The 23,152-nt window shown below is 47.4% G+C and overlaps 1 protein-coding gene and 1 pseudogene across 2 annotated transcripts; both read left to right on the forward strand.

The window, feature by feature from the left end:
• The first annotated feature begins 31 nt into the window (after positions 1-31).
• GFRA3 (GDNF family receptor alpha 3) lies at positions 32-22,855 on the forward strand. 2 transcript variants are annotated; one of them, XM_050795588.1, is made up of 8 exons: positions 32-393; positions 9,918-10,205; positions 15,406-15,498; positions 17,100-17,412; positions 21,074-21,177; positions 21,339-21,473; positions 21,864-21,952; positions 22,179-22,855. In XM_050795588.1, exons 1-8 carry the CDS (start codon positions 288-290, stop codon positions 22,266-22,268), a joined length of 1,218 nt encoding a protein of 405 aa, XP_050651545.1. In that variant the 5' UTR covers positions 32-287; the 3' UTR covers positions 22,269-22,855. The 2 variants fall into 2 exon arrangements, with proteins under 2 accessions (XP_050651545.1, XP_050651546.1); XM_050795589.1 differs by lacking the exon at positions 21,864-21,952 and having other exon boundaries at positions 119-393; positions 22,179-22,248.
• LOC126957551 (ubiquitin-40S ribosomal protein S27a-like) lies at positions 6,538-7,535 on the forward strand (annotated as a pseudogene).
• Positions 22,856-23,152: the final 297 nt, after the last annotated feature.

Consider the following 23,152-nt stretch of genomic DNA (forward strand, 5'->3'; position numbering starts at 1 on the left):
TGGGCCGCCTCGGAAGAGCAACCTCTTCCGCGCCAGCCCGGCGGCTCCTGGGGCGCCGGCCCTCCCTCGCCCCGACCCGCTTCGTCCCTCGGTCTAGCGCTGGAGGGGCGTGGTGCGGTCGCGCGCTTCGGAGTTGGAGGGCGGCGCCCAGGACCCTGGTGGGAAAGTGTGTGCGTCGCGCGGGAGGGCGGGAGGCGGGGGTGGGAGGCGCCGGCCGGGGGAGCCCCGCTCACAGAGCTCCAGCGGAGGAGCAAGGGGAGCGCGGAGCCCGGCGCCCACAGCTCGCCATGGTGCGCCCCCCGAGCCCGCGACCGCTGCCGCCCGTAGTCCTGATGTTGCTGTTGCTGCTGCTGCTGCTGCTGCTGCCGCCGTCGCAGCTGCCTCTCGCAGCCGGTGAGTGTCGGAGCGCGCACCGGCCGGGGGTGCAGGGGGAGGGGGAGGTGAGGTGTAGGCGAAGCCCGGGGCACCTGCCCGGAGAGGGCGCAGCAGCCTCCCGGTGCATCCGAGCCGAGCCAGGGGAACTGGAGCAGGAAGCGCAGGGTGCCTGCAAGGGGCTGAGGTCACACCTAACACAGTGTGCGAACTGAGGTAGACTGAGTGCCAGCAATGGCCTGGTCACCCAAGCATCTCCTCCTCGCTCCTTTCCCCCTCGCCCCTTCCCTCTTTTGAAGTAGGTCTACACAGTCACAGAACAACCCACAGCCAGGTCATTACCAAGACAGCGTCTCTAGGAGGCGGGGAGAATCAGAAACAGTGTCATTTGCTCCACGTGGGCTTTAACGCTTCCATCTGCTTTAAGGACTGAGGAAGAAACTAGGTACAGGTGAAGAAAAAGAAGTTTGTTAGAACTGACTTGTTTCATGACCTTCTATAATAGCAGGGCTCGGAAGCCGTCTAGCACAGTGACTTGCCCCTTGGATAATAAATAATCCACAATAGATGTTTTGTAGATGTAGTTCAAGGCCTGGTCTTAGAAACAGGCCACTCCCCCAAGGAAGAACAGTGTGGGATCCGAGATCCCTGGAAGGCTCATGGCCTTCGTGAGTGGTATGGGTGTGTGGAATCTTATTAAGAGACTTAATGAAGGGACTCCTAAGACAGAGAGACCACCACACTGCCTTGAGACCTCAGTCCACAAGGCACTGCTGTAGAAATGCTGCCTTGAGAGAGATATGGAAGGAAGGAGGGAAAACCCTGGTCTGTCCACCTGCCAACATCAGTAAGTCAGGGCAGCAAGACATCACCAGTCTGATTTGACTGCCTAGGAAATTTCACTAATCCTAAAGGTTATGGCTGCATGTCAGGATCAGGGGAAAACATTAAACACCTTTCTCATTAAATGATCCAGTGTTGGTGACAGATCTATTTTCCACAGTAATACTTGACAGCAATGACATCTGGTTAAGTGGCCTCATTGAAAATCCATAAAACAGTCATCTAGGAGGTGCCATGTAGAGCCAAGTGCTCTTCAAGAGCACAGACCAACAGAGGGCTTTGGGGGTGGAAAATACCACTGCTCAGGGCCTGCTAAAAGCCAAGCATATAGGAGACCTCCGATTCGTAGGGAAGTGGTGTCATGTACTGAAAATCCTTCTGAAGTAGAGAGGAGGCTAGAGTCCCGGGTTCTAGCCTTGACTCAGTCTTGACTTGCTACATCCCCTGATGCACATTACTTTTCTTTGATCACCAATCTATAAAATGGGTACCTGAGCTGTGGGCCTCATTGATGAGAAACAAATGAGGATCTTGTGCCCTAAGGCATAGCCTGATCTGACCCCTTCTGTAGCTACTCATTCTCTGATGAGCCAAGAAGCAGAAAACAAAGTTACAAAACCAGGTTGCTAACAAATCAATATGAAATAGACGTGGCAGTGGCTGCATAAATGAGGAGGTGGGGCAAGTAATGGAGAGTGGTATGGACTATAACAAGCTGGAAAAGGTATGACTTGTCAGAAGGGGGCAGTCATTACTCAACTCCACCTGTTACATGTGGGCCCAAGTGTTTCCATTTTTCAAGACAAATTGGAAATTAATAGTTTTCTTTGAAATCTGATTTTTTTTTTTTTTGAGACAGGGTATCAATCTGTCACCTAGGCTGGAGTTCAGTGGTGTGATTCCAGTTCACTGCAGCCTCGACCTCCCGTACTCAAGCGATCCTTCTGCCTCAGCCTCCCCAGTAGCTGGTCTGAAGGAGAGTGCCACCACACCTGGTTAATTTTTGTATTTTTTGTAGAGACTGGTTTTTGCCATCTCTGATGCCCAGGCTGATCTTGAATACTGGGCTCAAACAATCTGCTCACCTTGGCCTCCCAAAGTGCTGAAATTATAGGTGTGCGTCACCGCACCCAGCCTAAAATCTGATTTTTAAATGTTGGCCACTAATTACAACTTTAAGAAAATACTGGCCGGGTGCGGTGGCTCACACCTATAATCCCAGCACTTTGGGAGGCCGAGATGGGCAGATCACGAGGTCAGGAGATTGAGACCATCCTGGCTAACACAGTGAAATCCTGTCTCTACTAAAAAATAGAAAAAATTAGCCGGGCGTGGTGGTGGGTGCCTGTAGTCCCAGCTACTCAGAAGGCTGAGGCAGAGCTTGCAGGCAGCCGAGATAGCGCCACTGCACTCCAGCCTGGGCGACAGAGCGAGACTCCATCTCAAAAAAAAAAGAAAAAAAAAAAAAAGAAAAGAAAATACTGTGAACGTGCAAAACAAAACAAAACAAAACCCCAAAAAACAAAAAAACCAAAAACACACACACACACACACACACACACACACACACAGAAAAAGAAAATACTGCCGGGCATTTTAGCTCACGCCTATAATCCCAGCATTTTGGGAGGCCAAGGTGGGTGAATTGCTTGAGCTTGGGTGTTCGAGACCAGCCTGGGCAACATGATGAAAGCCCATCTCTACAAAAGATACAAAAATTAGCTGGGCATGGTAGTACATGCATGCAGTCCCAGCTACTTGGGAGGCTGAGGTGGGAGAATTCACTTGAGCCTGGGAAGTTGAGGCTGCAGGCTGCAATGAGTGGCGATTGTACCACTGCACTCTAGTCTGGGTGACAGAGATTAAAAGAAAGAAAAGAAAAGTAAAGAAAAGAAAAGAGAAAAAGGAACAGAACTTTGCTGACTAAAAAAAAAACACATTTGGACACTGGATCAAATTATGACCTTTGCCCTGGATCAAGTCCTGTTTCACAATCCAGGAAACACAAGTTCCAGCTTGTTGAGATGAAATTTAATGTGGCCCCGAAGTTCTTTGTTGAGATGAATGCCCCTAAATCCATCACTGCTCAAACTTGGTAGTGTCAACTAAGAAATTGTTTTCTTTTGAAAATGTTTACAACTCAATAGTTAGTACAGTTAAATATGTACAGCCAGGCGCAGTGGCTCACACCTGTAATCCCAGCACTTTGTTGAGGCCGAGGCGGGCAGATCACCTGAGGTCGGGAGTTCGAGGCCAGCCTGACCAACATGGAGAAATTCCTGGGTAACAGGAGCAAAACTCCATCTCAAAAAAAAAAAAAATTATAGTCCAGTTACAGCAATAGGACTTGAATCTGCTACTTTGTGTACTTACCACTTATTGGGTACCTACCTACTGGAAGTAACATCATAAACTTATAGAAATTCCTCAATCTTTTTAAATCCATGTTCCCTTTTGGTAAATATATAAAATATCATACCTTCCTTAAATACTTTTTGAAATCTCAAAAGCTTTTTCTTTCATCTTCTACATGTAAAATTATCAAATATGCTTTTTGGAAATACATATTTCCTAGAGAAATTCTGATATACTTTTTCTTTTCCATAGGTTACTGGGGTACATACAGGTGGCGTTTGGTTACATGAATAAGTTCTTTAGTGCTGATTCGTGAGATTTTGGTGCACCCATCACCCGAGAAGTATATACCGCACCCTATTTGTAGTCTTTTATCCCTTCCCCCCACCATGCTTCCCCCCAAGTCCCCAAGTCCATTGTATCATTCTTATGCCTTTGCATCCTCATAGCTTATCTCCCACATATCAGTGAGAATATACGATGTTTGGTTTTCCATTCCTGAGTTACTTCACTTAGAATAATAGTCTCCAATCTCATCTAGGTTGCTGCGAATGCTGTTAATTCATTCCTTTCCTTTTTTTTTTTTTTTTTTTTTTTTTTGAGATGGAGTCACCCAGGCTGGAGTGCAGTGGTGTGATCTTGGCTCTCTGCAAGCTCTGCCTCCCGGGTTCACGCCAGTCTCCTGCCTCAGCCTCCCAAGTAGCTGGGTCTACAGGTGCCCGCCACCACACCTGGCTAATTTTTTTTTGTATTTTTAGTGGAGATGGGGTTTCACCATATTAGCCAGGATGGTCTCGATCTCCTGACCTCATGATCTGCCCATCTCAGCCTCCCAAAGTTCTGGGATTACAGGCGTGAGCTACAGCACCCGGCCAATTAATTCCTTTTTATGGCTGAATAGTATTCTATTGTATCACAATTTCTGTATCCACTCGTTTATTGATGGGCATTTGGGTTGGTTCTATGATTTTGCAATTGCAGATTGTGCTGCTATAAACATGAGTGTGCAAGTATCTTTTTTTGTTTAATGACTTCTTTTCCTCTGGGTAGACACCCAGTAGTGGGATTGCTGGATCACATGGTAGTTCTACTTTTTTTTTTTTTTTTTTTTTGAGATGGAGTCTCGCTCTGTTGCCAGGCTAGAGTGCAGTGGCACAGTCTCGGCTCACTGCAACCTCCGCCTCCCGGGTTCAATCAATTCTCCTGCCTCAGCCTCCTGAGTAGCTGGGACTATAGGCACATGCCACCACACCCAGCTAATTTTTGTATTTGTAGTAGAGATCGGGTTTCACCCTGTTGGCCAGGACGGTCTCGATCTCTTGACCTTGTGATCTGCCGGCCTCGGCTTCCCAAAGTGCTTGGATTACAGGTGTGAGCCACTGCATCTGGCTTTTTTTTTTTTTCCAGAGTTTCGCTCTTGTCCCCTAGGCTGCAGTGCAATGACTTGATCTCATCTCACTGAAACCTCTGCTTCCTGGGTTCAAGTGATTCTCCAGCCTCAGCCTCTCGAGTAGCTGAGATTACAGGTGACTGCCACCATACCCAGCTAATTTTTGTATTTTTAGTAGAGATGGAGTTTTGCAGTGTTGGCCGGGCTGGTCTCGAACTCCTGACCTCAGGTGATCTGCCCACCTCAACCTCCCAAAGTGCTGGGATTACAGGTGTAAGCCACCATGCCCAGCCTACTTTTAGCTCTTTAAGGAATCTCCAGACTGTTTTCCTCAGTGACTGTACCAGTTTACATTCCCACCAGCAGTGTAGATCAGTAGTTCCCTGATCACTGCATCCGTGCCAACATCTACTGTTTTTTGATTTTTTGATTACGGCCATTCTTGAAGGAGTACAGTGCTATCACATTGTGGATTTGATTTGCATTTTACTGATCATGAATGATGTTGAGCAATTTTTCATATGTTGGCTATTCGTATATCTTCTTTTGAGAATTGTCTATTCATGTCCTTAGCCCACTTTTTGATGGGATTGTTTGTTTTTTTCTTTTTCTTTTTTTTGAGATGGAGTCTTGCTCTGTCGCCCAGGCTGGAGTGCAGTGGCGTGATCTCAGCTCACTGCAAGCTCCGCCTCCTGGGTTCACACCATTCTCCTGCCTCAGCCTCCGGAGTAGCTGGGACTACAGGCGTTCGCCACCACACCCAGCTAATTTTTTGTAGTTTTAGTAGAGATGGGGTTTCACCATGTTAGTCGGGATGGTCTTGATCTCCTGACCTCATGATCCGCCCGCCTTGGCCTCCCAAAGTGCTGCGATTACCAGCTTGAGCAACCGCACCCGGCCGATTGTTTTTTTCTTGCTGATTTGTTTGAGTTTGTTGTAGATTCTGAATATTAGTCCTTTGTCAGATGTATAGATTGTGAAAATTTTCTCCCACTCTGTGGGTTGTCTGTTTACTCTGCTGACTGTTCCTTTTGCTGTGTAGAAGCTCTTTAGTTTAATTAAGTGCCAGTTATTCATCTTTTTTTTTTTTTGCATTTGCTTTTGGGTTCTTGGTCATGAAATCCTTGCCTAAGTCAAGGTCTAGAAGGATTTTTCCAATGTTATCTTCTAGAATTGTTATAGTTTCAGGTCTTAGATTTAAGTTCTTTTTTTTTTTTTTTTTTCAGATGGAGTCTCACCCTGTTGCCCAGGCTGGAGTGCAGTGGCATGATCTCGGCTCACTGCAACCTCTGCCTCCTGGGTTCAAGCAATTCTCCTGCCTCGGCCTCGTGAGTAGCTCGTATTACAGGCGCCCACCACACCCAGCTAATTTTTGTATTTTTAATAGAGGCGGTGTTTCACCATGCTGGTTAGGCTGGTCTCGAACTCCTGACCTCAGGTAATCCACCCACCTTGGCCTCCCAAAGTGCTGGGATTACAGGTGTGGTGGCCAGATTTAAGTTCTTAATCCATCTTGAGTTGATTTTTGTATAAGATGAGAGATGAGGACCCAGTTTCATTCTCCTACATGTGGCTAGCCAATTATCCCAGTACCATTTGTTGAAAAGGGTGTTCTTTCCCCACTTTATGTTTTTGTTTGCTTTGCTGAAGATTAGTTGGCTGTACTGGGGCAAAACTAATCTCTGATGTTAGAGATAAAGTTACTACCTTTTTGATCCACCATCTGCAGTGGAGTCACCACCAAAATGCAGATTTTCATAACACCCTTTATGGAGAAAGCCATCGCTCTTGAGGTTGAACCCTTGAATACAAGGAAATGTAAAAGCCAAGATCCAGGATAAGGAAGGAATTTCTCCTGACCAGTAGTAAAGACTGATCTTTGCTGGCAAGCAACTGGAAGACGGATGTGCTTTGTCTGACTATAACATTCAAAAGGAGTCCACTTGTCTTGTGTTGAGACTTCGTGGTGGTCCTGAGAAAAGGAAGAAGTCTTACACTACTCCCAAAAAGAATAGGCCGGACACTGTGGCTCATGACTATAATCCCAGCATTTTGGAAGGCCGAGGTGGATGGATCGCTTGAGGCCAGGAGTTCGAGTCCAGCCTGGCCAACACGGTGAAACCACCTCTCTACTAAAATTACAAAACCCAGCTCGGTGTGGTGGCACGTGCCTGTAATCCCAGCTACTTGGGTGGCTGAGGAAGGTGAATCACTTGAACCCAGGAGGCGGAAATTGCAGAGAGCTGAGATCATGCCACTGCACTCCAACCTGGACAACAGAGTAAGACCTGGTCTCAAAAAAAAAAAGGGAAAAAAAAGCATAAAAGAAAGAAGGTGAAGCTGGCTGTCCTGAAATACCATAAGGTGGATGAGAATAGCAAAAATAGTCACCTTCGTCAGGAGTGCCCTTCAGGTGAATGTGGTGCTGGAGTGTTTATGACCAACCACTCTGACAGACACTGTTGTGGCAAATGTCTGACCTATTGCTTCAGCAAACCAGAAGACAAGTAAAAGAAATGAAGACAGGCTGAGTGCAGTGGCTCACACTTTTAATCCCAGCACTTTGGAAGGCCAAGGCGGGTGGATCACTTGAGGTTAGGAGTTCAAGACCAGCCTGGGCAACATGGTTAAACCCTTTCTTTACTAAAAATACAAAAATTAACTGGGCATTGTGGTGGGTGCCTGTAGTCCCAGCTACTTGGGAGGCTGAGGCAGGAGAATCGCTTGAACCCAGGAGGCAGAGGTTGCAAGGTTGCAGTGAGCTGAGATCGCATCACTGTACTCCAGCCTGACTCTGTCTCAAAAAAAAAAAAAAAGAAAAGAAAAAAATATAAAAAGAAATGAAGATACTGGTTTACTTGGGAGCACAGTGACTAGAAGAGGGCTTCAGGGGTACTGGTAATGTTCTATCCTTTATCTGGATTCTGGCTACTCAAGTATATTCAATTTGTGAAATCCATTGAGCTATACATTTTTGATTCATGTACTTTTCTGTGTTACACCTCAACAAAAAGTTTATTACCAAGGAAGGTGTACAAATGGCTAACAAGCACATAAAAATATGCTCAACATTTGTACACATAAGGGAACATATATGCTCCCTTAGTCATTAGGGAAATGCAAATGAAAACCTCAATGAGATACCACTTCATGCTCACAAGGATGGTTATAATTTTTTTAATGGGAAATAACAAGAGTTGGCAGTATGTATAGAAACTAGAATCCTCGTACATTGCTGATGGGAATGTAAAATGGTGCAGCTTCTGTGAAAAACAATTTGGCGGTTCCTCAAAAAGTTAAACATAGAATTACCGTATGACCCAGCAATTCCACCCCTAGGTATGTATCCCAAAGAACAAAAAACAGGTGTTCAAACAAATACTCGTACATGAAATGCTCATCAAAGCGCTATTCACAATAACCAAAAGGCGGAAGCAACCCAAGTGTCCATGAACTGAAGAATAGATAAACAAAATGTAGGATATCGATATAATGAAATATTATTCATCCATAAAGAACAATGAGGTACTGGCTGGGTGCGGTGGCTCATGCCTGTAATCCCAGCACTTTGGGAGGCCAAGGCAGGCAGATCACCTGAGGTCAGAAGTTCAGGACCAGCCTGGCCAACGTGATGAAAACCGATCTCTACTAAAAATACAAAAATTAGCCAGGTGTGGTGGCATGTGCCTGCAGTCCCAACTACTCAGGAGGCTGAGGTAGGAGGATTGCTTGAACCCAGAAGGTCAAGGCTGCAGTGAGCTGCAGTGCTACTGCACTCCAGCCTGGGACATAGAGCAAGACTCTATCTAAAAAAGAAAAAGGAAAAGAAGGAGAAGAGAAGGAGAAGAAAGGACGAGGGAAGAAGGAGAAAAGTTGATGTTGGCTTGATCTAAGGAGGTAGTGACACCCATGGAGAAAAGTGGGCAGATTCCAGATGTGTTGTGAAGTTGACAGGACTTGTTGGATTGAACACAGGCTGTGAAAGGAAGAGATGAATTAAGGTGCGGTGGCTCACACCTGTAATCCCAGCACTTTGGGAGGCCAAGGTGGGAGGATCACCCAAGGTCAGGAGTTTGAGACCAGCCTGACCAACATGGAGAAACCCCGTCCCTACTAAAAATATAAAATTAGCTGGGTGTGTGATAATGCATGCCTGTGATTCCAGCTACTTGGGAGGCTGAGGCAGGAGAACTGCTTGAACCTGGGAGGCGGAGGTTGTGGTGAGCCAAGATCACGCCATTGTACTCCAACCAGGGCAACAAGGGTGAAACTCTGTCTCAAAAAAAAAAAAAAAAAAAAAAAAATTCTCCTAGATTTCTATCTTTGAACAGCTAGGGAGATGATGATGTTCTATTACCCCATGTTGAGCACCCTAAATCCTAGGATGCAGGGGATTCCTTCCAGGCTGTGGAGGAATCTTGGTATTTCTGAGTAAGAGACAGGGTTGGTGTACCCTTTCTTTCCTTCTGGAATTAGCTCTCTACCCCAACCCCAGCCAGTTTCCACCTTCCGGTATTTTTAAATGACTTTTAATGGGAGACTCAAAGTTATTGCTGACTGCCATTTAGCACTCCCTTGTCCATTCTCAACTCTCTGGTTCTGATACTAGCCCTGCCCATGGCATGGCTCTGCCGGGGCCCCCTTCCTCTGTGCCTGTCAGGGTCATCAGGCTCGCCTTCAAACAACTATCCCCTTTGCCTCCCTGAAGGCTGAGCAGCCTCTCTGCAAACCCCTATTGTTGGACCTGGTCTGTTCTGTCTGGACTGTGGCAGCTGCAGACTATCTAGTCCTGCTGGGCTTCTCTCTCTCTCCACGCTTATTCCTAAAAGCCTTTTGTGCTACCCTAAGACTTTCACAAAGTTTCATCAGGAGTATCCGTCTTCCAACCTCGTGACTTGGTATTCCCAGACAGCTACTCTAACCTTATGTGAGCCTCACCTGGTATCTCCCTTTACAGGAGACCCCCTTCCCACAGAAAGCCGGCTCATGAACAGCTGTCTCCAGGCCAGGAGGAAGTGCCAGGCTGATCCCATTTGCAGTGCTGCCTACCACCACCTGGATTCCTGCACCTCTAGCATAAGCACCCCACTGCCCTCAGAGGAGCCTTCAGTCCCTGCGGACTGCCTGGAGGCAGCACAGCAACTCAGGAACAGCTCTCTGATAGGCTGCATGTGCCACCGGCGCATGAAGAACCAGGTTGCCTGCTTGGACATCTATTGGACCGTTCACCGTGCCCGCAGCCTTGGTGAGGCTCCCATTATAGAGTGGGCTAAGCTGGGGAAGATGGCTCTAGGGGGTTGTTTTTTAATCTTGCAGGATATGGGCCACGTGGTAGATTCTGATGAGGAGGATAATGAAGCTCTGCATTTGACATCAGAAAAGGTGGGGGGATAATACCAGGATCTCCTTGGGGCCCCATAACACTGCCCTCTCTTCTCCCTACTTCCCCCTTTCTTACCTGGCAACATGTCAGTTCCCACTTAGCAGAGCTGTGAACCAGGCTGAGGCCCAACCTGGGGAGTTCCTGGAACAGATGGTATGGACAGTAGATGGGAGAAAAGAGTCTTAACCCATAAATAGGCTCCAAATACCAAGTTCAGAGAAATGGGGAGGTAACATCTTGGTCCAGCCTTTAACAGAAAGAATACTCATTAACCAGCCAGGAGATGTAAGAGAGAGAAGGCACAGAAAGAGCCAAAGAGGAGCTGCCTGTCACTCTTTCCATAGGACCCTTATTAGTCAGCTTTTACCGGACTATGTTGCTGTAACAAAACAGCAACTTGCAAAACAAAGGTTTAATTCTTGCTCATGTTCTGTATTGGCTCTTCCATGGGTCTTATTCATTCTGGGATCCAGGCTCACGGTGCAGCCTCTGTCTGGGATGTTCCCTTCTCGTGGCAGGAGGAAATGAGCATTGGTAGAACCACATGATGATTTTTAAAGTTTCTGCTCAGATCTTATATACACTACATCTGCTTACATTTCATTCAGAGAGCAAGTCACATGGCCAAGCCTCACATCACTGGATTGAGAATTGTACTTCTCCCACAGGGAGATACCAAAAATCTCATGGCAATAAATGAGGATATACAATCTTACAGGGAAGGCAAAGAATGATTGGAAACAATAATACAATCTATCATTGTCAAGTATTCATTTACTTCCCTTCTGCAAGTAAAATACACCCACCTATTTTCCATGAAAGATGCCCTAAGAGCTCTGTTCAAACATGACATCAGGCCGGGCACAGTGGCTCACACCTGTAATCCGAGCACTTTGTGGGCCAAGGAAGGCAGATCACTTGCATTCAGGAGTTTAAGATCAACCTGGCCAACATGGTGAAACCTCATCTCTACTAAAAATACAAAAAATTAGCTGGGCGTGGTGGTGGGCGCCTGTAATCACAGGCTATTTGGGAAGCTGAGGCAGGAGAATCACTTGAACCGGAGAAGCAGAGGTTTCAGTGAGTGGAGATTGCACTACTGCACTCCAGCCTGGGCGACAGGGTGAGACTCTGTCTCGAAAAAACAAGCAAACAAACAAACATGACATCAGGCTTCAAGTCTAGGATCTCATGATAGTTTTCAAATTGGGTCTGGATGTGGCTCCTCTTGATCTAAAAACTTATGAACTAAAAAGACAAGTCATCTGCTTTCTATATGTACTCACCACACAATAAAGGAACAGGGTCAGGATAACCACAACAAACATTGTCAGAAAGGGGAGGAATGGGCATCTAGGTGTGGTGACTCACACCTGTAACTTCAGCACCTTGGGAGGCCAAGGCGGGAGTACCCCTAAAGCCCAGGAGTTTGAGACCAGCCTGGACAATGTAGTGAGCTCCCATCACTACAAAAAGATAAATAAATTAGCTGAGTGTGGTGGTGTACAACTGTGGTCCCAGCTACTCGGGAGGCTGAGGTGGGAGGATCACTTGAGCCCAGGATTTTGAGTCTGCAGTGAGCCATGATCACACCACTGCGCTCCAGCCTGGGTGACAGAGCGAGACCCTGTCTCAAATAAATAAATAAATAAATAAATAAATAAATAAATAAATGAGAGACACACAGCAGACATTGATTCATAGCAATTCTGAGATCCTGCTACACAAATGTTGTAAGGACCCTCTTCCCTGGGAATAGGGATTGCTCTTTAATAAGGCCCTGTTTTTGCTCTACAGGAGTAGTTGCCCTGTCCATTGTTTTCCACAGCTCTTGGCCCAGCCCTCTGGAAAGGTCCTTCCTCTTTCAGTTTTCTCTTTGACCACATTTGAAAAGGGCATTAGGGACTACAGTCTACCTGGGGACTGAGCCGCATTCTCAGCCTGCTTCCTGCCTGAGAAATGTTGGGCCATTTTAAGTCTCAAATAGTCACAGTCTCTTTTAATCTACACTGGTAGCTCTTTGTAGTACAACTCTCTGAAAACATAATTGCTGCTTATGTCTTTGATTTCTATCATCTCATGTGCCTGTGGCCTTTCCCACAATTCAAGACATGCCTCTTTTTCTACACCTAATTAGAAGCACCTAGCCCTTATCAGGCTTCTGTGGAAGAGCCACTACTTTAGTCTTTTTTCACTGAGTACATTTGTCCAACTGGCAGGACTTATTGGAACCATCTTAATCAACTGAAAGATCTCCACAAACAGTATGATAGCCACATAACTCATTTGGTCTTTCCCCCAAGGCTGAGTTGTAATCAGCCTTATCACTCAAAGCATTTTTTTTAATGTTTTATCTTTTACCTTATGAATACGAGAAACAGTGGCATTTCTTTTCTTTTCTTTTCTTTTTTTGAAACAGAGTCTTGCTCTGTTGCCCTGGCTGGAGTGCAGTGGCTTGATCTCGGCTCACTGCAACCTCTGCCTCCCAGGTTTAAGTGATTCTCCTGCCTCAGGCTTCTGAGTAGCTGGCACCTGCCACCATGCCCAGCTAATTTTTGTATTTTTAGTAGAGAGAGGGTTTCACCATGTTGGTCAGGCTGGTCTCAAACTCCTGACCTTGTGATCTGCCCGCCTCAGCCTCCCAAAATGCTGGAATTACAGGTGTGAGTCACCACGCCCAGCACAGTTGCATTTCTTAATCCTACAAGTCCTGAAATTTCTAGATTATCTTTTCCTCCACATTTGGGAACTGGCCAATTCTTTTCTGAGCTTATGTCTTGTAGTACCTTGCCAAATGCAGCCAATAGCAATCAAGACATACTAGTAAACTGCTTCTCAGTTTCCCCTAACAGTACAAGCTCATTCAGCATATAATCTTCCCAGTTATCACAGGCAACAATTTTACCAGATGCTTTGCCACTGCATAATGAAGACTGCCATCTTTCTAGCCCCCAGTAACAGCTTCTTTACCACCTACTGCCCAGTACCAAAACCAATGACACACATTATATTATTTTATTTCTGTAGCACTCCACTTCTAGGTACCAATTGCATTTTATTTTTGCTGTTTTTTTAGTCGGAGTCTCACTTGTCACCCAGGCTGGAGTGCAGTGGCACATTCATAGCTCACTGCAGCCTCAACCTCCTGAGCTCAAGTGGTCCTCCCACCTCAGCCTCCCGAGTAGCTGGGACTACATGTGTGTGCCACCGGACCCAGCTAATTTTAAAATTTTTTGTAGAGATGAAGTCCTGCTGTGTTTCCCAGGCTGATCTTGAGCTCCTGGGCTCAAGGAATATTCCCACCTCAGCCTCCCAGTTGCATTTTTTTTTTGTAAGATGGAGCCTCACTCTGTTGCCCAGGCTGGAGTGCAGTGGCATGGTCGTGGCTCACTGCAGCCTCCGCCTCCTGGGTTCAAGTGATTCTCCCACCTCAGCCTCCTGGGTAGCTGGGATTACAGGCATGCGCCACCATGCCCAACACATTTTTTTTTTTTTTTTTTTTTTTGAGACGGAGTCTCACTCTGTTGCCCAGGCTGGAGTGCAGTGGCATGATCTTGGCTCACTGCAAGCTCCACCTCCCAGGTTCACGCCATTCACCTGCCTCAGCCTCCCAAGTAGCTGGGACTACAGTCACCCGCCACCACACCCGGCTAATTTTTTGTATTTTTAGTGGAGATGGGGTTACACTGTTAGCCAGGATGGTCTCAATCTCCTGACCTCGTGATCCTCCCACTTCAGCCTACCAAAGTGCTTGGATTACAGGCATGAGCCACCGCGCCTGGCTAATTTTTATATTTTCTTTTTTTTTTTTTTTTTTTTTGAGACGGAGTCTCGGTCTGTTGCCCAGGCTGGAGTGCAGTGGCCGGATCTCAGCTCACTGCAAGCTCCGCCTCCCGGGTTCACGCCATTCTCCTGCCTCAGCCTCCCGAGTAGCTGGGACTACAGGCGCCCGCCGCCTCGCCCGGCTAGTTTTTTGTATTTTTTAGTAGAGACGGGGTTTCACTGGGTTAGCCAGGATGGTCTCGATCTCCTGACCTCGTGATCCGCCGGTCTCGGCCTCCCAAAGTGCTGGGATTACAGGCTTGAGCCACCGCGCCCGGCCAATTTTTATATTTTCAGTAGAGATGGGGTTTCACCATGTTGACCAGGCTGGTCTTGAACTCCTGACCTCAGGTGATCCACCCGCCTAGGCATCCCAAAGTGCTAGGATTACAGCTGTGAGCCACCGCACCTGGCACCCCATTGCATTTTTAGTAAGAATTTGCTAGGTTATGCTGTTGTAACAACCAGTTCCCAAATCTCTGGCTTTCAACAACAAAAATGTATTTCTTGCTCATGTTACACATCTGCTGGAGGCTTCTATGAGTTGGCCTTGTCTCTGTTCTGCTTGTCTTCTTCACTGGAGGATCCAGGCTGGTAGAGGAGAAAGAGTAGCAGCAGAACCACATGAGGGTCTTAAAGCTTCTGCTCAGATGTGATTTACATCACTTCAGCTCACAATCCACAGGCCAGAGCAAGTCACATGGCCAAGCCTGCCAGCAGTGGGGTGAGGAAGTGTACGCCTCTCACAGGGAGTGTGAAAGTTACATGGTAACAGGTGGGGAAGTATAATCCTCCCAAAGGGTGGGGAACAAATAATTGGAAACAATAATACAGTTTGCCACACTCCTTGTTCCCTGTTTTCTACTCCTCATCCTAATCACCTCTCTTTCCGAACTTCCTCGGAGGCTTCTCCCTGAATCCTCTTGCCTCCCTACACTGTGTGCTGATAAGTGCGATGGTGCTCAGCATATTTATTTATCTCACTTATACCGTGGTGCTCAGCACACAGTGTGCTCAACAAATGGTAGCTCTTATTATTCTTACAGTTTATTGGTGGAGCCCAGCCTATACCTTATGGCCCTGCATTTTTCTCATCTCTGCACAGCTTGCAGCTGGTTAGGTAGAGGCTGTGCTTTTCCTTTTCTCCACAGGGCTTTGAGGTCTGAGCCAGCAGCTTCAGCCCCTCCCACCTACCCCACCCTGATCCTCAGCATTCTGGTGCTCCCCGCCTTGTCTCTAGGTAACTATGAGCTGGATGTCTCCCCCTATGAAGACACAGTGACCAGCAAACCCTGGAAAATGAATCTCAGCAAACTGAACATGCTCAAACCAGGTGTGGAGGGCAATTAGGCTCGGGAACCAGAGGCTGGGGCTGGACCCTGGAGGAAGGGTGACTGGGGAGGGGCACAAGTTGGGGGGCTTATAAGGGGAAAGTTTCTAGCCTACCAGGTGACTAAGGAAGACTGTGTCAGGCTGGAAGTGTGAGCTCTGGGGCATGGTCTGGTCTCACAGGTGTCTCCAAAGGACAGCAGTTATTAGGGAGGCTGTTGAAGAGAGCCCATTAGGGCTCCCTGTTTCTACAAGGCGGGCCCCTGCAAAGGGTGTGGTGGGAGTGGCAGCAGCCCCAGGAAAAATTGTGCTGAAATGGAGTATTTACTTGCATTCAAGGCAGCTGGGAAAGTAGCCTTTTTGTCCCTGAAGAATAGGAAATTGCTGTTTTCAACCATTCTAATGGGATGGGCGAGGTGTTGGGCAGGAAAAGAGAGTGTGACTCTGCACGGGGTGACTCAGGGTGGGGAGCCATCAGTCTGGCAAGGACTGTGATGCATGTTTTTCAGGAAAGTGAGACTATGAGTTAATTGAGGAAAAACATACACACATGCTTTTTGAGAAAGATGTGAGCTTTGCTGTATAGTCAGTTTTTTATCATTAGAATTAGAATTTTGAGAAAAAGGCACAGAGTTTCATGCATGAAAAACTCTTAGTGACAAGCTTAGCAAATAACCTGTTGCAATTACTTGATTACTATGGCTGCTGGAATATTCTGTTAATAGAAATATCACCATAATTTCCCAAGATTCAGAGTATGGGGAACAGAGTATACATGGATCAATAAATGAAAGATGGGCAGGTGACATTAAAATGGAACAGGATAGGTGCAGATGAAGCCAAAACCAAACCAGAAGCCTCAACTAGAATTTGGCTGCATCTGTTTTGGACAGTTTTGAAAGTGCTTCAGAATGTTGCAGGTACTCTGGGTTATCTTTTCTACCTTCAGCTCTCACAGCGCAGCACTGAGGAAAGAGGTATGGTTTTCTGAGCTTTCTGGCCGCTTGAATTCTAGATAAATGGGTGTTCAATGCATATAGATGATGATAGTGATTATTCTTATTATTTTACCTAGTCAAGATGAGGAGTTGGGCCGGGCACGGTGGCTCATGCCTGTAATCCCAGCACTTTGGGAGGCCAAGGCGGGCAGATCTCCTGAGGTCGGGAGTTCAAGACCAGCCTGGCTAACATGATGAAACCCCGTTTCTACTAAAAATACAAAAAAATTAGCCGGGCGTCGTGGCGCGTGCCTGTAATCCCAGCTACTCGGGAGGCTGAGGCAGGAGAATTGCTTGAACCCAGGAGGCGGAGGTTGCAGTGAGCTGAGATCTCGCCACTGCACTCCAGCCTGGGCAACAAGAGCAAAACTCCGTCTAAAAAAAAAAAAGAGGAGTAGGATGGGGAAGGCTTCAGAAGAGCAGGCAGAGTTTGTGGGGAGAGGGGAAGCCCTGGATTAGAAGTGGGTTTATTCAGGACAGGCTTTCTTTTCCTCCTATATCCACTACCTTCCTTGTCAAATCAGGGGTTTTCCGGGGTTCCTATGGAGCCTGGGCTGCAGGCATGCAGAGGGCCCAGCCCAGTGACTCCGTGCCCTTTCCCCCCCAGACTCAGACCTCTGCCTCAAGTTTGCCATGCTGTGTACTCTAAATGACAAGTGTGACCGGCTGCGCAAGGCCTATGGGGAGGCGTGCTCTGGGCCCCACTGCCAGCGCCACGTCTGCCTCAGGCAGCTGCTCACTTTCTTCGAGAAGGCCGCCGAACCTCATGCGCAAGGCCTGCTACTGTGCCCATGCGCCCCCAACGACCGGGGCTGCGGGGAGCGCCGGCGCAACACCATCGCCCCCAGCTGCGCGCTGCCACCTGTGGCCCCCAACTGCCTGGAGCTGCGGCGCCTCTGCTTCTCCGACCCGCTTTGCAGGTGTGTGGTTTGGGAAGACAGGGTGGGCAGGGATGTGGCACACGCCACTCCTTCCTGGCCATGTTCCTGTGCTGAGCAGGGTCTGACCCTCCCAGGGAACCGTGGACCCACTGGCTGCTTTACCAAGTAGCTACACTGGATATTTTGTGAAAGTCTTTTCTCAAAAAGAATATGTTTTTTTTTCTTTGCTGTAAAATCTCAGGAAATATAAAAATGTATTTTAAAATATCATTCAAAATTCTATCACCTGAAGATAATCTATCATACTTTGGGAAGCATTTCCTTCCAGTCATTTTTCTATCCAGATAACAAAAGTAGACATTCTGGGAATATATTTGTGCCTTACTTTTTTTCTCTTATGGCACATATCTCATGAGCATTTTTCCGTGGAGGTGGTGTGGGGTAGTGGTAAGAGGGGATCTGAAGTCAGACAGGTGTGAATTTAAATCCTGGGTCTCTGCGATCTTGAGCACATCACTTAACTTAAAAATTCCATCACTAAACCTAAGGTTCCATTTAGTCTCCTGTAAAAACTGGGATAATAATGCAGACCTCATAGGATTCTGGTGAGAGTTAAATTACATAATTTATATAGAGTGGTGTAGAGTACTGGTGAAGAGTAAGTGCTCAATAAATGGTAGTGCTTATTTTTTCATTTACTGTCCTTTAAGAACTTTTTTCTTTTTTTTCTTTTTGTTTCCTTTTTTTTTTTTTTTTTTTTTTGAGACGGAGTCTCGCTCTGTTGCCCAGGCTGGAGTGCAGTGGCCGGATCTCAGCTCACTGCAAGCTCCGCCTCCCGGGTTCACGCCATTCTCCTGCCTCGGCCACCTGAGTAGCTGGGGACTACAGGCGCCCGCCACCTTGCCCAGCTAGTTTTTTTCTATTTTTTAGTAGAGACGGGGTTTCACTGTGTTAGCCAGGATGGTCTCGATCTCCTGACCTCGTGATCCGCCAGTCTCGTCCTCCCAAAGTGCTGCGATTACAGGCTTGAGCCACTGCGTCCAGCCTTTTTTTTTTTTTTTGAGACAGAGTCCCCCTCTGTCACCCAGGCTGGAGTGCAGTGGCACGATCTCGGCTCACTGCAACCTCTTTCTCCCAGGTTCAAGCGATTCTCCTGCCTCAGCCTCTCGAGTAGCTAGGACTACAGGCTTGTGCCACCATGCCCAGCTAATTTTTGTATTTTTAGTAGAGATGGGGTTTCACTATGTTGGCCAGGCTGGTCTTGAACTCCTGACCTTGTTATCAGCCTGCCTCGGCCTCCTGAAGTGCTAGGATTATGGGTGTGAGTCACCATGCCCAGCCAAGAACTTGATTTTTAAATGCCTGCAGTATATTTTATGTATGGATGCCCTACACTTTATTTAACCATTCCTCTATTGCTAGATATTTAGGTTGTTTTTTGTTTTGTTTTGTTTTGTTTTTAAGATGGAGTCTCATTTTGTTGCCCAGGCTGGAGTGCAGTGGTGCGATCTCGGCTCACTACAGCCTCCTCCTCCTGGGTTCAAGGGATACTCCCCCTTCAGCCTCCCGAGTAGCTGGGATTACAGGCGCCCGCCACCATGCCCAGCTAATTTTTTTTTTTTTGTATTTTCAATAGGGATGGGGTTTCGCTGTGCTAGCCAGGCTAGTCTCGAACTCCTGGCCTCAGGTGATCTGCCCGCCTTGGCCTCCTAAAGTACTGGGATTATAGGTGTGAGCCACCGCGTCCAGCCAGGTTGGTTCTTTTTTTTCCTTCTTTTTTTTTTTTTTTTTTTTTGAGACAGAGTCTTGCTCTATCACCCAGGCTGGAGGGCAGTGCTCACTGCAACTTCCATCTCCTGGGTTCAAGCAATTCTCCTGCCTCAGCCTCCTGAGTAGGCTGGGACTATAAGTGCACACCACAGTGCCCAGCTAATTTTTGTATTTTCAGTAGGGATGGGGTTTTGCCACATTGGCCAGGCCAGTGTTGAACTCCTGAGCTCAAGTGATCAGCCCACTTCAGCCTCCCAAAATGCTGGGATTATAGGCATGAGCCACCATGCTTGTCCAACTCTTACTGTTTAATCTTTGTGCACTAATGTAATTATTACTTAGGATGTGCTGCTACTAGTGCCATGGCCAGATCAAAGGACATGGGAGATTTGTAAGGTATTTGATAGATTTGATAAATATTCTCTTCAGGAAATTTGAAATTCTGATCTGGCTTTCCTGTGTCTTCTCAGGATAAAACACTCACAAAATTGAAGCTATCATTCATTCAAGTGACATTTGTTGACAATAACCTTGGTTTGCAACTTGGTTCTCCTACTTAGTTCTTTGTGACCTTGGGCAAGTTACTTAACCTCTGAGACTACCACTTTCCTCATCTGTAAACTATCTTATAGTCAGGGCTCTTAATAATCATAATACTAACATTTATTGAATAACTAAATACTTACTATGGGCTAGATACTGTTTTAAGTATTAATTCATCTAAACCTCACAAGAACCCCAATAAGGTAGATCGATCCTTCCTTCCTTCCTTCCTTCCTTCTTTCCTTCCTTCCTTTCTTCTTTCCTCTCTCTGTCTCTTCTTCTCTCCTTCCTTCCTTTTTTCCTTCCTCTTTTTCCCCTTCCTTCCTTCCTGTCTCCTTCTCTTCTCTTCTCTCTTTCTTTCCTTTCCTTTCCCTCCCTCCCTCCCTCCTTTCCTTCCTTCCTCCATCCCTCCCTCCTTTCTTTCTTTCTTTTCTTTCTTTCTTTCTTTCTTTCTTTCTTTCTTTCTTTCTTTCTTTCTTTCTTTCTTCCTTCCTTCCTTCCTTCCTTCCTTCCTTCCTTCCTTCCTTCCTTCCTTTCTTCCTTTCTTCCTTTCTTCCTTTCTTTATCTCTCTCTCTCTCTCTCTCTCTGTCTCTCTCTCTTTCTTTCTTTCTTTCTTTTCTTTCTTAACAGGGTCTTGCTATGTTGCTCAGGGTGGTCTCCAACTCCTGAGCTCAACTGATTCTCCCACCTCAGCCTCCCAAGTAGCTGGGATTACAGGCGTGAGCCGCTACGCCTGGCTTATGCATTCTCTTGCTTCATCCTCACAAAAATCCACGAGGTAGTGCTGCTGTCATCTCTATTTTATAGTTGAAGAAACTGAGGTTAAAGAAACTATCTGAGATCTCATAAGTAGGGATCGTGGAGCCCAAACTCAGAGTGAAATGCTGTGGGTTCCGAGGAATGGTACATTTAATTGTGACAGGGGCACACTTCACAGAGGTAGAGGTCCTGGGCCAGGCTCTGAAGGCAGAGGAGGATTTGACACGACAATGGGCATTCCAAGCTAATGGGACATGAGGGAGAAGGCCACAGGCAGGACCCTCAAGGGTGACTCTTGAAATTTTCCTGGCTGAGTGCAGTGGCTCACACCTGTAATCCCAGCACTTTGGGAGGCCAAGGCAGTTGGGTCACCTGAGGTCAGGAGTTTGAGACCAGCCTGGCCAACATGGTGAAACCCCATCTCTACGAAAAATAAAAAATTAGCCAGGTGTGGTGGCATGCATCTGTAGTCCCAGCTACTCGGGAGGCTGAGGCAGGAGAATCACTTGAACCTGAGAGGCGTAGGTTACAGTGAGCCAAGATTGAGCCACTGTGCTCCAGCCTGGGCAAGAAAGAGCGAGATACCATCTCAAAAAAAAAACAAGAAAGAAATTTCCCTTCTTCCAGATCACGCCTGGTGGATTTCCAGACCCACTGCCATCCCATGGACATCCTAGGAACTTGTGCAACAGAACAGTCCAGATGTCTACGAGCATACCTGGGGCTGATTGGTGAGGCTGGGGGCATGTGTAGGGAACCCCATGTTGGCTAGGCCTGAGGGTAAGAATGCTCTGGAGATAAAGGATGTGATCCTGTCATGGGTGGAATAAGGTGGGAGCTAAAGTTAGGGTTAGCCTAGGCCCTGACTACCCTTTCCCTCTTCACTCCACAGGGACTGCCATGACCCCCAACTTTGTCAGCAATGTCAACACCAGTGTTGCCTTAAGCTGCACCTGTCGAGGCAGTGGCAACCTGCAGGAGGAGTGTGAACAGCTGGAAGGGTTCTTCTCCCACAACCCTTGCCTCAGTGAGTGTGCTGTACTTGCTCCCAGCCCCCGGGGCTGAGTCAGCTGGACTCAAGAGAAGGAAAAGGGTCAACTCTGTGGCCCAGGCTGGTTCCATCCATCTCCACCAGACAGAGCAGCTCCTAGCATAGGCTTTCATTGCCGCAGCCCGGGCCTTTCTTCTGTCTCCCACTCCCTGAGAAACCTCCCACGCTGCCTGTTCAACCTGTCTGGAACCCAGGAACATCTCCAGCTCAAGAAACAAGTAGAATGAGAGAGTATCCTACTTCCACCTCCCACCCGCTTGCTCCCCTATCGCCCAGGGTCCCCGTGGCATTCCCTTTCCTTCCTTGGGAGCCTGAGAAATCTCCTGCCCCTATACCCTTCCAATGAGCCTTCTCTCCTCTCTTCAGCGGAGGCCATTGCAGCTAAGATGCGTTTTCACAGCCAGCTCTTCTACCAGGACTGGCCACACCCTACCTTTGCTGTGATGGCACACCAGGTAGGGCCTCCTCTGTTACACCCTCAGACTTTACTGGGCCAGCTGGGGAGAACCCAAATTAGGCAGACAAAGGGATAGAGGTGGGGGGCTGACCTCCTCATTGCCATGAATATAGAGACCTCTACTAGATACCTCAGGGGAAGGGGAATACCTCTTGACTGAGGCTGAGGTAGTGAAGGGGTTGAAGAAAATCCCCTGAGATAACTCTATTCCATTTCTTTCACAGAATGAAAACCGTGCTCTGAGGTCACAACCCTGGGCGCCCTCTCTTTTCTCCTGCACGCTTCCCTTGATTCTGCTCCTGAGCCTATGGTAGCTGGACTTCCCTAGGGCCCTCTTCCCCTCCACCACATCCAGCCAGACTTGCAGCCCACAAGGTGTTAGGAAAGGACAGCAGCAGAAAGAGGTGCAGTGCACAGATGAGGGCACAGGAGAAGCTAACGGTTATGACCTCCAGATCCTTATTGGTCTGGTCCTCATTCCCTCCACCCCGTCTCCACTTCTGATTCATGCTGCCCCTCCTTGGTGACCACAATTTAGCCATATCATCCGGTGGTGACCAGCTCCACCAAGCCCCTTTCTAAGCCCTTCCTCTTGACTACCAGGATCACCAGAATCTAATAAGTTAGCCATTCTCTATTGCATTCCAGGTTAGGGTTAGGGTAGGCAGGACTGGGTGTTCTGAGGTAGCCTAGAAAGACATTATCCTTTGTGAGGAAGGTTCCTGCCCACTCATCTCCTCCTCTGAATGGTGGATGGAAACCTACTGCCTACACTGCCCTGTCCCCGGATCCTGCAGAACATCTGGGCATCAGGAGCTGGAGCCTATGGGCCTTGCTTTATTCCTATTATTGTCCTAAAGTCCCTCTGGGCTCTTGGATCATGATTAAACCTTTGACTTAAGATTTTGCTCTTTTTCCATTTTCTCAAATTTTGAATATCTGTAGAACTAGGGTGTTAATGAAAGAACACAGACCAGGTGATGAGACACAGCAACCCTACCACCAACTGCTATATGATTTCAGGTATATCTCCTAGCCTCTCTGTGTTCTTGACATGGTGTTGTAATTAAAAATAGCTTATGTGAGGCTGTGGACCCGGGATCTGTCCCAGCTCCAGCCATTTCTCGGATACTGCCTGGGATCTGCCACAGATGGGGATTCTTAGTCAACCACACCATTTATTGAACACCTGCTTGGG

Source organism: Macaca thibetana, chromosome 6, assembly GCF_024542745.1.
Source record: "Macaca thibetana thibetana isolate TM-01 chromosome 6, ASM2454274v1, whole genome shotgun sequence".
NCBI classification, from domain to species: domain Eukaryota; kingdom Metazoa; phylum Chordata; class Mammalia; order Primates; family Cercopithecidae; genus Macaca; species Macaca thibetana.

Excerpts from the sequence above, each read along its gene's own strand:
- GFRA3 (XM_050795588.1), top strand. The coding sequence starts at position 288 with ATGGTGCGCCCCCCGAGCCCGCGACCGCTGCCGCCCGTAGTCCTGATG. Across the intron at positions 21,474-21,863 it reads CTCCCACAACCCTTGCCTCA|CGGAGGCCATTGCAGCTAAG; the intron begins GTGAGTGTGCTG and ends TCCTCTCTTCAG. Across the intron at positions 21,953-22,178 it reads TTGCTGTGATGGCACACCAG|AATGAAAACCGTGCTCTGAG; the intron begins GTAGGGCCTCCT and ends TTTCTTTCACAG.